We start from the raw sequence: 13,782 nt of genomic DNA, 5'->3' as shown, positions 1-13,782 counted from the left end.
TTTGACAAATGGTGAGGCTGAAGACAAGAGTGTAGTGGTATTCTTGAATGTAGTAGGACCTAAAGTGTATGAAGTCGTCAAAAACTTGCTGATACCCCACTCCCTAGCTATCAAAACATATGAGGAACTTATAATTCTGCTGCGAACCCTCTCCGAAAGGCAGTGATTGCTGAAACATGCCAATCTAACCAAACAGTTCAACTTGAGCAAGAGACCATGGCTGATTTTATGGGCCAGTGGAAACGCCTGGATATAGGCTAGTACCGGGCTACGTTGTACTGACACAACATGAGCTCTTAGGGGCTTAAAAGCTGACGTTCGAAGATGGATGTGATATCTAGGCTTGTGCGTATCGTGAATTTTAGGTTCGAAGCAAATACTAGTGATTTTGGTCGAATAATTTTGAATCAAATTCGAATTGTATATATGACATATAAAGAAAAATGGGCATATTTATCACGACCTAACTATCTGCACAATATTTTTTTAAAATTGGAATAGGACCTTTATGCAAATGCCATTTCTTTTTCTGTTCAGTGGAAGTCGAAACAGCCTTTAGTAGTAGCAGGATTTGACTTTCAGAAGAATACAAGTCATAACCCTTAATATACGTAACATTTTGAAATTTATTATACTTGGAGCATATAAGCTGTCATAACAAGCTTTTAAGCTTAATAAAATGAATTAATTTTAGGCTAATATTTTCATTTAAAGGGGCCATCCAACTTTCAAGTCGCCATGGAATGGAATCGCTAAAGAAGCTTAGTGCCTCTGCAAAAATTTATAGAATTCATCCAGTGCGCACGGAGTTGCAAAGATTTCTCACACGCTGCAAGTGCATTCTTTCTTCTCGTTTCGACGAAAGCGCTGGAAGCTAAGTAGAGATCGAAGGATGGCACGAGTAACCAAAATACTTCACGCGTGCTTTCTGAGCTTGTGGAGTCATTTGCCGAGAGAAGTGAGCAATTTTCAGCTGACTGAAAATTTATTGTGAATTGCACGCCGCATGCTGCGCTATGATTTTTGGCTTGGGTGTCCTTGGTAGGCTCGACTACCGATCAGCAGCATTTTCTGACAATGCTCTGACAGTGTTGCAGGGACCCGTTAAATTTGTAGGGGGGCTTGGCGGCAGAGTGGACTTCTTTTGGGTAGGTGCTTTCACGGTTTAGCATCTCCACACTGCAGTGAAACCACCTCTACAGGTAGTACATTTTAACTCGTATGCATCTATTAGTTTCTAGCGAATAATTCAAAATTTTCAATAATTTGAATTCGAATTGAAGGTAATTTGTATACCGTACTATTCGTTCGAATGTTCAAAGCATTCTAATAATTGCATCAGCCTGGTGAAATCGTTTTTAATCATCGAACTAGCTTCCACACAGACTCTGCAAATTAAATTGAAGATGCACTCAGGTCTACCACAAAAGCACACGGTTGATGTTCTGCGTCGAGGCAACCATGCCAAGGACAGCTATCGAATCAGCATTGACTTCCTGTTGTGCTTTCATGTGTGTGAACATCACACAGCAGAAAGTTGTGGCATGAAGAGTACAAATGTCATTATTGCCGTGAGCAAGGTTACTTTGAAAGTGCTGGCAGCATACAACCAGATCAAAGGTGCTAAATGCAATCAATAGCGCAGTAGAAGATTTGGAGGAAGAGCTGAAACTGTGCAGCGTGACAATAAATAAACCTGCATATTCTGTCACTGTTCGGATGGAAAGACTAGCCGTAAGGATGCAAATAGATGCAAGGGCTTCTATCCCTGTAATGCCAAAGTTTTTTTTTTGCAAAAGTTTGAACATTTGTAAGTCAGGAAAAAGTTTATTTACAGACATACACAGGCAAACTGGAGTCAGACAGTCGATCTATGAATGTGCGAGTTGACCGAATTGAACACTGTGATCACTTATTTTTTACCTGCGCTGATAGTAGATTAAAGTGGGGGAGACTCGCCACGCCTGCCTTGTCACAACTGTCTGAGAACGCCTTGGCGAAAAATTCAAGTTGTCCTGCGAGATGAGGTTGTACATTGTTATGATGTGTCTATGTAGCTATGGTAGCATGAAGCAGATAGCAGCAAGGCTGACAAGCCGCTAAGAGGCCAAACAAAAAGGCAAGCATTTAGCAAAACGATAACTTTTATAGCAGGTAGAAAGTATAGCCATACAAGGTCTATTGGGGTGACTGGCAAGCACAGTTTTGAGGGTTTTCGTCGCACATGTACGGCATCACCTTGCAGGCGCCAAAGGTTTCTGACATACATGTACTCCATTGCCTGCATGTTTATAACGTGTGCCTTTCTTAATAATTACTCTTGCTTGGCATGTGCTGCCACACTTTGCAAATGCCTAGAATTTTTCATGTACCAATCCAACGTGTAACAGCGCATTAAACTAAAAAAGACTGCACGGACAGAGATTAAAAAGGGCCAAACTGTTATATTCCGTGAAGACCCATGAAGTTGGATGCCCCCTTCAGGTTATTATTTCAGAAATTGGAACCTGGCAAAATGTCTAGCTTTGTTCCTGCAAGATAAGCTCTCCTTACTAAAAACATAAGACCTATTCTTAATAAAAAATAGTTCGCAGGTTGCCGAGTACTTGCGGCAGCATAAAAACTCGCGTGTTGGCATTTTCAATAGACAAAAAAGATCTGTTTTACTCATCACCCCAGAATGTGCTGCTAAGGTATGTTGAACAGGCGATCGACAGTTTAGGGGCCGTTGCATTTCAAACCATTGTGAAGTGTCCATAATTTTTTTTTAGAGTTACTTGACAAGTACCTGCGGTCTACTTTTGGACTTTAAACAAAGGTGTTTATCGGCAAAAACACAAAATTTGTATTTAGTCATGTATTGGCCCTGTCTTTAGTGACCTGTTTTTAACTATGCTTGCCCGCATAATCACCAAATGTCTTGAAAAAATGAATGTAAGCCAGGTTTTTAGATTTGTAGAAAATTTCCTTAATTATCATTGACAACGCCAAAGCGGATTTTCATGAAACTGCTGGAATTGTGTATTTTTACACAAAACCTAACATTTATAGTTTTCACAAATGAAATGCCAGATAACATTTACATTGGGTTTTTAGAGCTACGGCTCAAGTTTCTAATTACAGTCAAACCTCATTATTTCAAACACGCTTAATTAGAACTTCCGGAAGTCACGATGAGGTCCGGTCAAAGCTATGTGTATTTCAAAGGGCGAAGACGCCCGGTAATTCGAACGCCCAACCACTTCCCACGATTAGTTCCAACATACAGCGCTCCGAAAATGCTCTCAGCACCCCGGTCAATCGCGCTGCAGCACATGCGACACCTTAACGCTGCCCGCGAAAGAGATGAAAAGGAATGAAAAGGCTGCGGTGGAATGTTTGGTCTCTAAAATGCCCCTCTGCGACACGCCCGTATCACGCTTCTGCCTTTTTCGTCTCTGCCACGTGAAGCCGGCGCTGGGTTGAATGATTGTGTGGTTGAACGAAAGGAAAAAGGCCCTTGTCCCTTGCGGGAGCACGGCTCTGTGCCTTGAGGGGGGGGGGGGGGGGGGTCTCTCACGCGCTGATGCCACGCTTCCCCATTTCCTATCCCTGCCACGTCTGCTCGAAATTGATGTATCAGCATGCCATCACTTAAATGCATTCACCAAGGATGAGCTAAGGTTTTTGAAAGCACGGTGATTAAGGACTTCATGGTATCGCCCAGTGCTTTGCCTGCAGAATTTTTTCCTTGCTTTATGTCTTTGCTTTACCCGCTGGCTCTGCGCGTGTATTTATACCTGGTATCGTCAGTGGAAAAAAACAGTTGGAAGTCAGCGCTCTTTACTTCCTGTCCGTGCCATTTTTTTGTAGTTTGATGTGCTGTTACATATGGTGAAATGAATAAAGTAGCCCTTGCGGTAGTTGCATTTCCGATGGAGGCGGAAATGTTGTAGGCCCGTGTGCTCAGATTTGGGTGCACGTTAAAGAATCTCCCGGAAATTGAAATTTCTGTGCTTGATGTGGCCGCATTGACAAAAATGCAGGCCAATCCGATCCAGGCTTTTTGGGAACCCATCGTATTTTGTAACTTAGGAGGCATTCATCTAAACATACAGTAGAATCGGTGAGGTGACACCGGCAGATACGAATTCGTTGAATTCTCCAGCTGAATTACGTTGTGTTTATTGCACCAAAATTCGATTATACGGAACACTTTCTCATCGCGGGGGCTGAGAGCGAGACCATCGAACGAAGGCCGATAGCAGCGGGCTCAAAGTTTTGGAAGCCACGCATGCACTCCTTTTTGCAGTGTGCGTGGTTAGGGTTTGCCACAACCACTGTGGACGAAACCTCCAACGTTCGACCAGTAAAGCAACGCTGCTTTCTGCAAACGCTGCGGACAAAACAGCAGTAGAAGAGATCATAGCTGACAGTGCACGCAATGTCTTCTGCAGCACCTATTACGTGGGTAAAACTTTGAAATTTTTATTTTTAGCTAGTACAGAGCGCAGATTACGTTTGAGTACCATACCTGTCAGCTCTTCCGATTTTCCCGTAAAATGTACGAATTTCGACCACGCTTGCGATTTTACGAATCTTGCCTGACATTTGAGGATGCAACCTCCAATGCACTGTGCAGCAATCGGGCAGCGTCCGTGGGTATATGGCACAATAATTTGGTTATGGGGCATCATTTTTAGGGAAGAGGGAGCAATATCTATCTGACTGAGAGTAACCACATTTACTCGCATAATAGCAACACTTTTTTTTTTTAGGAAATCCGGTTTCATGTTCGGGGTGCGCCTATTACGCGGGTAAAGCTTCAAAATTTTTTTATTTTTGACTAGTATAGAGCACGGATAACATAAACGTCGCCAAACTCACAAATATCCGCTCTAGCACAGTTGAAACAACCTTCTTTATAGGCTACACTAGCACAAAATGTGTGAATCATGCAGTCTTGCGTGTCCACGAATTGAGGCAAGGAATGTGGTGCGCATTTAAATTTTCAAAAATTAACATCGACAAACCCGGGTTGCCAATGAAATTAACATGAAAAAAATGATAAACTGCGAAAATAAAGTGTCATCGCGGGAGTTCGCAGATTACGTTTGAGTACCATACCTGTCAACTCTTCCCATTTTCCCGTAAAATGTAGGAATTTCGAATGCGCTTACGGTTTTACGAATCTTGCCTGACAATTTGCAAAATTTATTTCATTTCCAATACAAAAAACGAAATTAGTAAACTAGCATGGCCTTCACGATTGGCTACGGCGTTTTCATCCCGAATTTCGACCTTTTCTTCCGTTTGTACAATTGCTATAAAAATCTCCCGGGAATCGAAATTTCCATGCGAGATCTGGCGGCATTGACAAAAGTGCAAGTCAGTCTGCTCGAGGCTTTTTGCGAGCTCACCGTACTTTAATATTTAAACAAATTTGAGAGGGGTTTATCTAAACCTACAGTAGTCTCTCAGTGAAGCGAAACCGCGGCAGATACGAATTCGTGAAATTCCCGAGCCAAATTCATGCGTTCATCGGACCAAAATTTGAATGTTTTGAACAGTTTTTCTAACTGCGGCGTGTGATATAAACTTTAGCACCGAAACCGTCTAACGAAGACCGATCGAGTGCAGCGTGCTCGAAGCTTCAGAAGTACATGTGGGACCAGCGCACGCACTGTCTTCTACAGTGCGTGTGGCTGTCGTTGCCACAACTCCTGTAGACGAAACTGTGGTCATTCGACGCGATCGTGTATGGCGACATGTTTACTGACAAAACTCAAAACTCAGAAAGTGCGGGCGGCCAACGCTCGACCACTCAAAGCAACACTGCTTTCCGTAAACTCTCTGGGCGGCGAAACCCCGGTAGTTGCGATCGTAGATAGTATAAAACGGCTTAGTTTTTGAACGCACGTCGATTAAAAACAATACTACCGTTTGCCACAACCACCGTGCATAAAACCGGGGTCGCGGTCATGCGATAGCGATCTACAAGCTTCGAGGACACATGGCTAATGCAGCAAAAAGACTAGAAGCGTTTTGGGGTTCCGATCGAAAGAATTTAGTAGCGAGCAAAGTCATAGCTTTGACTTGCATTTTCGCGGCAGCCAGCTGCACTGTCCCATTCGTTCACATGTGAAGACTAAAGCTATTTGTTTTGGTGAAAATCGATTTGTATTGCTAGTTTTGATGACGCGAAATTTCGGGAACATTTGCACTCCTCCTTTCACCTTAGTAGAAAACCCTACCTTCGTGTGTTTGACCACTATGCCATTATGAGACGCCGATGTTTGTGCTTGCGTTTAGGACACCCCCCCTCTTGTTTTTGTGTTTTTTTTTTTGTCAAAAACGGGGGGTAGTAATTCGGCGTGTCAATTTGACTTATGGCAGCAGATTATGGCTTGTCGCTAAAAGTAAATCCATCGTAGCTAAAAATAAAAAGGAAGTCGATACCCCCCCTTTTCTCTGCTCCGGGGTTTTACAAATTTTTCTGTTGCCAGGTTGGCTGGTATGAACTACTAGTACCCAGAAAACACAAACACAGTCTCAGGACGTCCCCAGTATGCCTCCGTGAGGACAATGGGATGCCCTCAGAATGTCCTTTTATGGTACTAGAATGGCACTAATCTCGTCTCTTGTCCATACACATAACAACCTCAGCACATCTTCAAAACAACATTTCAGGACTTTTTCAGTATCCTTTCAGAACAACGATTGCGTGGATGGTGTGGGCTGTGATATTAATTAGGATTTACTTCTTTTCATGATATTTCCACGCATCAAAAGAAAAACACCTGCAAAATCTCGTGTATATATATTGTATCAATCAAGAGAGAGGTGACAGTGCTGGACTGCTACAGTAAAAGAAACACAGCTTGTTGACTGAAATTTATTTATTTAACAGTAATTAATCACAACTGACAGCTTTGTCAGGCATTCGAGTCCGTGTATAGTCTGAAAAAGAAAAACAATATCAAGGCAGTCAACACAGCTCAATCAACCACGTTTGTAATCTTCCTCGAAAGTTTGACACACTGTCCTCATCCCCACGTGTATCGTGCCCAATGCACTCACTAGTGTTAGAGGCTCCCCTTTGACAGCCTACCAGTACACTGGACATGGGCGTTGACTTGCCTTGTCCGAGGTCGGGCCATGTGTCAGATGCAGAAGTCGATCTATTCATGTTTATACCAGGCTGCTTCGAACCACACCTTGCCGCGGTCTGCTGGTGACAATACATCCATGACCAGTCTGAATGTTGAGCGGCCCAGTGCACCCATGAACACGGCAATTTACCTCCCGTCATCACTTACGGCTTACACTCTCACACATATCTCACTTTTAACCATGCACACAAACAACAAAGGACACAAACCTTCACTATAATATAGTACACTGCACCTTCCCTGACCATACCCTCCTAGATTTCTAAGAGGCTATGCCCTGACAAACCTTATTTTCACAGTCAATTAGCTTGGAATGGCTTGGATACTTGACTATCCAGAATGGTGCCGCATGGTCAGTGGTTGCCAGCTGCTAGTTTGTTATTACGTACTACAGCGGCGTATAATGACTAATTTAAGGCTGTGAGATTTAAGAACACGCTTTTCAAATGGACATTTTGCAATACCAGGTTCGATACCTAAGCCAAATAAATACACGTGTCTCATTAAGTGGAACGTGTAATTTGAAAATTTTCTGCCAAAAAAGAAACAAAAAAGGTTAAAATATACAAAAACTTTATGATTGTAAGAAACGAACGTGTGGAGAGAGTTTTCACATATAAAATGCATCTACTTGGTGCGCAAAGTTCTTGAGGAATTATATCTTTTCCGTTTCTTTTCCTCCAGAACACCAAATGAGCCACCTTGATTGATTGATATGTGGGGTTTAACGTCCCAAAACCATCATATGATTATGAGAGACGCCGTAGTGGAGGGCTCCGGAAATTTCGACCACCTGGGGTTCTTTAAAGTGCGCCCGAATCTGAGCACACGGGCCTACAACATTTCCGCCTCCATCGGAAATGCAGCCGCCGCAGCCGAGATTTGATCCCGCGACCTGCGGGTCAGCAGCCGAGTACCTTAGCCACTAGACCACCGCGGCGGGGCGAATGAGCCACCTTCTTTGTGACATTAGTGCCTTTGATAACCAATACTCTCCCGGCTCTAATATTGTACAAAGAGTAAATTTTAACATGTTATCTGTATTGTCTTGTTTATTCATATCTTGCACTGGAAATTTCTGCTCACATTGTACATTTAGATGTGACTGATGTGTTATACCACGATCCTGCTCTCACTACCCATTTTAACAGTCCCCTTTATAATACCCTCAAACCCCGAATGTGTATTATCGTCATCCTGACTACGCTCACTGCAGGACATAGGCCTCTCCCATGTTCCGCCAGTCAAGTCGGTCCTGTGCTTGCTGCTGCCACTTTATACCCGCAAACTTCCTAATCTTCTCTGCCCACCTAACTTTCTGTCTCCCTCTCACCCATTTGCCTTTTCTGGAAATCCAGTCAATTACCTTTCATCACCAACAACTACACTGCTTACGGGCTATGCGCCCGACCCATGCCCATTTCTTCTTCTTGATTTCAACTATGATATCTTTAACTCCGGTTTGTCCCTTGACCCATTCTGCTCTCTTCTTATCTCTTAACATTACACCTATCACTTTTTTTTCCATTGCTTGCTGTGTCGTCCTAAGTTTAAGTGGAACCCTCTTTAAGCCTTTAGGTTTTTGCTTCATTGGCAAGTACCAGCAAGATGTAGCTGTTATATACCTTCCTCTTGAGGGATAGTGGCAATCTACCAGTCATGATTTGAGAATGCTTCCCGAATGTGCTCCACCCAATTCTTATTCTTCTAGTCACTTCAGTCTCGTGGTTAGGCTCCGCAGTTGCTACCTATCTAAAAGTGTTGTTCTCTTATGAGGTTGTTGTACATTACATACATTTTCTGCAGATTAACCTTAAGACCTACCTTTCTGCTCTCCTTGTCTAATTCACTCATCATGAATTTCAATTCGTCCCTGAGTTACTCAGCAATGCAATTTCTCACCAGTGAAGATCAAATTATACTAAGGTACTCTACATTAACTCTTATCACTAGCTCTTCCCATTCAAGGCCTCTGAAAGTTTCCTGTAAGCATGTGGTAAATAGCATTGGTGAGATCGTATTCCCTTGTCTTACACCCTTTTTTATTAGTATTCTGTCCTTTCTATGGAGCACTAAGGTGGCAGTTGATCCTCTGAAGATTTTTTACATGTTGTTTATGTTTCGTCTACACTCTGATTCTGCAGTGTCTGCATGACTGCTGATATCTACTGAATCAAATGCCTTTTTTTAATCAATGAAGGCTATGTATAGGGGTCAGGTGTATTCTGAGAAATTCTCTATCACCTTATTGATGGTATGAATGTAATCGATTGTTCAGTGGCCTTTTCAAAATCCTGCTTGTTTTTTTGGTTGATTGAATACTATTGTCTTAATTCTGTTAGCAGTAACCTTGTAAATAGCTTGTATACGATGGAGAGCAAGCTGATCGGCCTGTAGTTCTTCAAGCCCTTGTCGTTCCTTTTCTTATGGATTAAGACTATGTTAGCATACTTACAAGATTCTGATACCCTCCCCATCAGAAGGCACTTGGTAAACAGGGTGACTAGTTTTTCTAACACAATCTGTCTTCCGTCTTCCAGCATAACTGATGTTACCTGATCCTCACTGGCAGCTTTGCCTCTTTTCATTCTCTCTAAGGCTTTCCTGGCCTGTTTTGTCTTTACTGGTGAGTGGGATTTTTAATTAGGTTTCTCGTGTTCTGGGACAGCTTGCTAGTGTCCTATTTAACTACCGTACCTCCAACTTTCAGTGGGCACTCCATAATGATACTCGTCAGATTAGTATTTATTGCGTCAACGCTATGACCAGTTTCCTATATAAGAGCCGAGTATCTGTTTTGAAGGGAGAGACTGAATTCCTGTACTTTCCCTCTTAGTGCTAGCTCATTGATTAGCTTCTTGTGTACCTGTTTTGGTCATTCCTTCTTTGGGTATAGGTGAATTCAAGACGTTATCATTCTATGGCCACTGCATCGTACCTTGCCAAGCACTTTCACATCTTGCACGATGTCTGGGTGTGCACTCAGTATAAGGTCTATTTCGTTCTTACATTCGCCATTAGGGCTTCTTCATGTCCACTTCTGGTTCACTCGTTTTCGGTAGAAGGTAGTCAAGATCCGTAAATTATTGCATTCTGCGAATTTTACTAACAACTACCCTCCGGCATTTCTAGTACCGATGCCATCACCTCTAATGCCTGGTCTCCTTCTTCTTGCTTGCTTCTTCCCTACCTTGGCATTGAAGTCGCCCATCAGTATGATATACTGTGTTTTTGCCTTACTCAGTGCCGATTCCACTTCTTCATAGAATTTTAAACGAATACCTCATTATGGCTGAATGTAGCCGCATAAGCCTGTACCACTTTCATCTTGTATCTTTTATTGAATTTAGTTATAATACCTAGCACCTTTTCGTCAATGCAATAGTATTCCAGGTTTATGTTACCAGCTATATTTCTGTGGATAAGGAGCCCCACTCCCAGTTCTCTTCTGTCAGCCAAGCCTCGATAGCAAAGATGTACCCATGCTGTAGTACAATATAGCCCTCACCTGTCCTAATCTCACTGAGCCCTATTATATCCCATTTAACACCCTCTAGCTCCTCAAATAGCACAGCTAAACTTGCCTCACTACATAAGGTTTTAGCGTTAAACGTTACCACATTCAGGTTTCAATGGCGGCTTCTCCGGAGCCAGAGGTTCTCAGCACCCTCTGCTGTGTCGCAGATCTGACTACCGCTGTGGTCAGTTGCTTCGCAGCCGCTGAGGACTGAGGGCCAAGGGTTCATTGTTGTGTCGATATGGGAGTCAGCGGCCAGATATTGCACCAGAATGGCTAATCCTTCTCTGGTGAGGGTGTGCTTCGGTGGTGGTCACAGGTCAGATGCCACAGCCCAGGCCTCTTAGTGCAATTCTATGATAATGTGGAAAATTTTTTTAGTCCGGTGGGTAATTAGGTGGCACCGGGATATGAACCACGAACCTTTTGCACACGAGGCTGATCGCTGCAACGTTGAGTGTATCCTCAGTACCCAAAAAAGAAACACCAATTTATGATTCATTAACACTGTTTTTTTCTTTTTAATGCAGTTGCTGAACGAGTCAGAGTGCAACAATCTTAGAATGACTGAGCAGATCCGGGTTCTCAAGGAAGAAATACGACGACATGAACGCAACTATGAAAGACAAAAGCATGCTGTTAATCTTGAGTATCTTAAGAACATTATCATGAAGGTAAGAAACTTATTCTTTGTGTTATTGAGTGGTGTTGTATCGCTGCCTGTTGAGGCACAGTGAGAATTAGCTTCTGCAGTTAGATATGGTTGCTGGTGGTGCATTTGGCATTTAGATGCAATGATGGAAGTGGTGCAAGAACGGACCCATTTTGCACAAAAACCTTTACTCTCTGCCAACTTGTATCAAAGGGTTCATATTGATTTAAGTAACTAAATTTGACAAGATAAGTGTGTGCACTGGCAACCGTGAAGGCACGGGTGTGATTGCTAGCCTGTAGCTGTCGTATCCAAACCTGCGAACGCTAAATGGATCGTTTAAATACCAGCATTCTTGGAGTGCACATATTCTTTGATGCATGTATTACAGCTGTGAAGAGGTGACATTGGGTGCAGTCATTCAACTCCTGCGCCAAAGTGCGCCAAATGAAATTTACTGCACCAGTATGATAATATCAGCGAAATTTACGCCGAAGTTGGAATTCCGAAGCATCTATCACAGGCACTAGCCAAACCGCTGCGTCAAAACGTATGCAGCTTGTTCTTAGGGCCACCAAAGTCACAACCACGTACAATGGTGAGTACTGCACTTTGGCGCGGCAAAGCGCCCATATGTGCTTTTTGAAGCGGCGAGGCGGTGAGTGTGTGAACTTGTTCAGACCGCATGCCTTCTTCATATGGCTGTACGGCAGAAGAGGCGGGCACCTTGTGCTTTTACGTGCATGTCGTCACATGGCAATGCTTCCGAAGGTACATCGTCGTGCCTCCACCGTGTGGTGTTCTGATTTGCTGCGGCAAAGCGGCGACTTCAGCGGGCGGCAAAAAACTGGTCGGGGAGCAATCGGCCTTTCTGCTTGGTTTTCCTCCTGCTTTTGCTGCCTGGCCGCCCTGAAAAGACTTTTTCCTTGCTCTCCACGTTGCCATTTCACCGCTTTGGCCGCTCCGCCTTCGGTGTGAACGAGGCTTAAGAGTGCTCACCGCGGTACGTGGTTGTGGTTTCGGTGGCCCCGAGAACAATCTGCACATGTTTTGACGCATCGGTGTGGCTATTGTCGGGGATAAACGCTGCAAAATTCCAACTTTGGCGCCATTTTCATTGATATTATCATAATGGCGCAGTAAATCTAATTTGGCGCACTTTGGAGCAGTAGTGAAACCACTGCATCCTGCGTCACCTTTTTACAGCTGTAATACATGCATCAAAAATATGTACACTCTAAGAATGCTGGCATTAAATGATCCATTTAATGTTCCCAGATTTCAACACCACAGCTGCAGACTAGAAAACACACCCGTGCCTTCACGGTTGCCAGTGCACCCACATGTCAAATTTAGTTACTTAAATTGATATGAACGCTTTGATACAGGCTGGTATAGTTTAAATGTTTTTGCGCTAAATGGCGCCATTGGGTAGTGAACCGGCAAGCACGTGGGGACCAGCACTATCAGCGCTGCGTAACATCCACCCTCAGAAACATTGCACTTGCATAGCATGGGCTCTGCGATACACTCTTTCCACCACTCACCTCATGTCATAGGAACGCTTGTTCATCGTCTTCTGGCTGCATCTTTGTCAGCTAAGCTGGCATGTCGCGCATTTCAATATGGATCTTAAACAAGAATTTGAGCATGAATTAAAAAAGAAAAACGAATAGGAAACCCTTTACATTTCTACTATTAAAAAAACTGCAAAGAAGGAAATAACTTAAAAAGCACAATGCATCATCTTAGAAGACAAATGCAGCTAGCAGACGATGAACAACATATCTATGACGGAGTGCGAGTGCTTGAAAAAGTTTATCGCAGAGCACATGCTGCGCATGTGCAATGCTTTGAACGATGTGTGTTATGTGGCGCTGATAGTGCTGTCGGCCACGTGCTCGCGTGTTCACCTTAACAGTGCTCACCGCTGTACCTAGATTTATTATGCTGAATAAACAGCGGTCACAAGTGCATCTCAGGTAATCCACGAGGCTCTGCTTGGTGCCGATGCAACTTTTGTTGTGCAAGGGAACTCAATGGCAAAACGTGCTCTCCGTAGCTCTGGGCTCGTGACCAGTATTCTAATAAGTAGCATGTAACGCTCTGCACGTAACTAGAGCAGTTTCACTAATAACCGCATGCATGCCTGCCACCAGAATGTCTATTTCTGGAAATCGAGGTCCAATTTTTTATGCTCCGTGTCCACAGAAGAACACGCGAATGGTGAGAATGCGTCGACACTTTTCCTCAAATTCGCTTTATCCATCTATGTTAATCTAGAAGAGCCTTTTCATAATTCCTTCCAGCTCATGTGTGTTCGTAATCGCTATTGCGGTAAATGCCCCTAATAAACCGTACACCGTACGGTAAGGTGTTCGGGCTTTAGCATTCACGAGTTCGAAAGAGTATAGTGCCCTTTCGAGCTCATGAATGCTAAAGTACGAGTACAAAATTTTTGC

At 43.4% G+C, this 13,782-nt stretch overlaps 1 protein-coding gene across 7 annotated transcripts in view; it reads left to right on the top strand.

The window, feature by feature from the left end:
- Positions 1–13,782, top strand: part of LOC119185247 (uncharacterized) — a 255,979-nt gene that overhangs the window by 226,953 nt on the left and 15,244 nt on the right. For 6 of the 7 annotated variants that reach the window (XM_075879539.1, XM_075879544.1, XM_075879540.1 and 3 more), the window contains one exon: positions 11,199–11,342. The exons of the other annotated variant lie outside the window; for it this stretch is intronic. In XM_075879539.1, coding sequence (XP_075735654.1) covers positions 11,199–11,342 — 144 coding nt within the window. The remainder of the gene's footprint in view (positions 1–11,198; positions 11,343–13,782) is intronic. 7 annotated transcript variants of the gene reach the window in all.

The sequence above is a fragment of the Rhipicephalus microplus genome, chromosome X, assembly GCF_043290135.1.
Source record: "Rhipicephalus microplus isolate Deutch F79 chromosome X, USDA_Rmic, whole genome shotgun sequence".
In the NCBI taxonomy this organism is placed as follows: Eukaryota; Metazoa; Arthropoda; class Arachnida; order Ixodida; family Ixodidae; genus Rhipicephalus; species Rhipicephalus microplus.
Note: the sequence above shows the minus strand (reverse complement) of the source record. Positions and strands in the feature narration are given on the sequence as shown.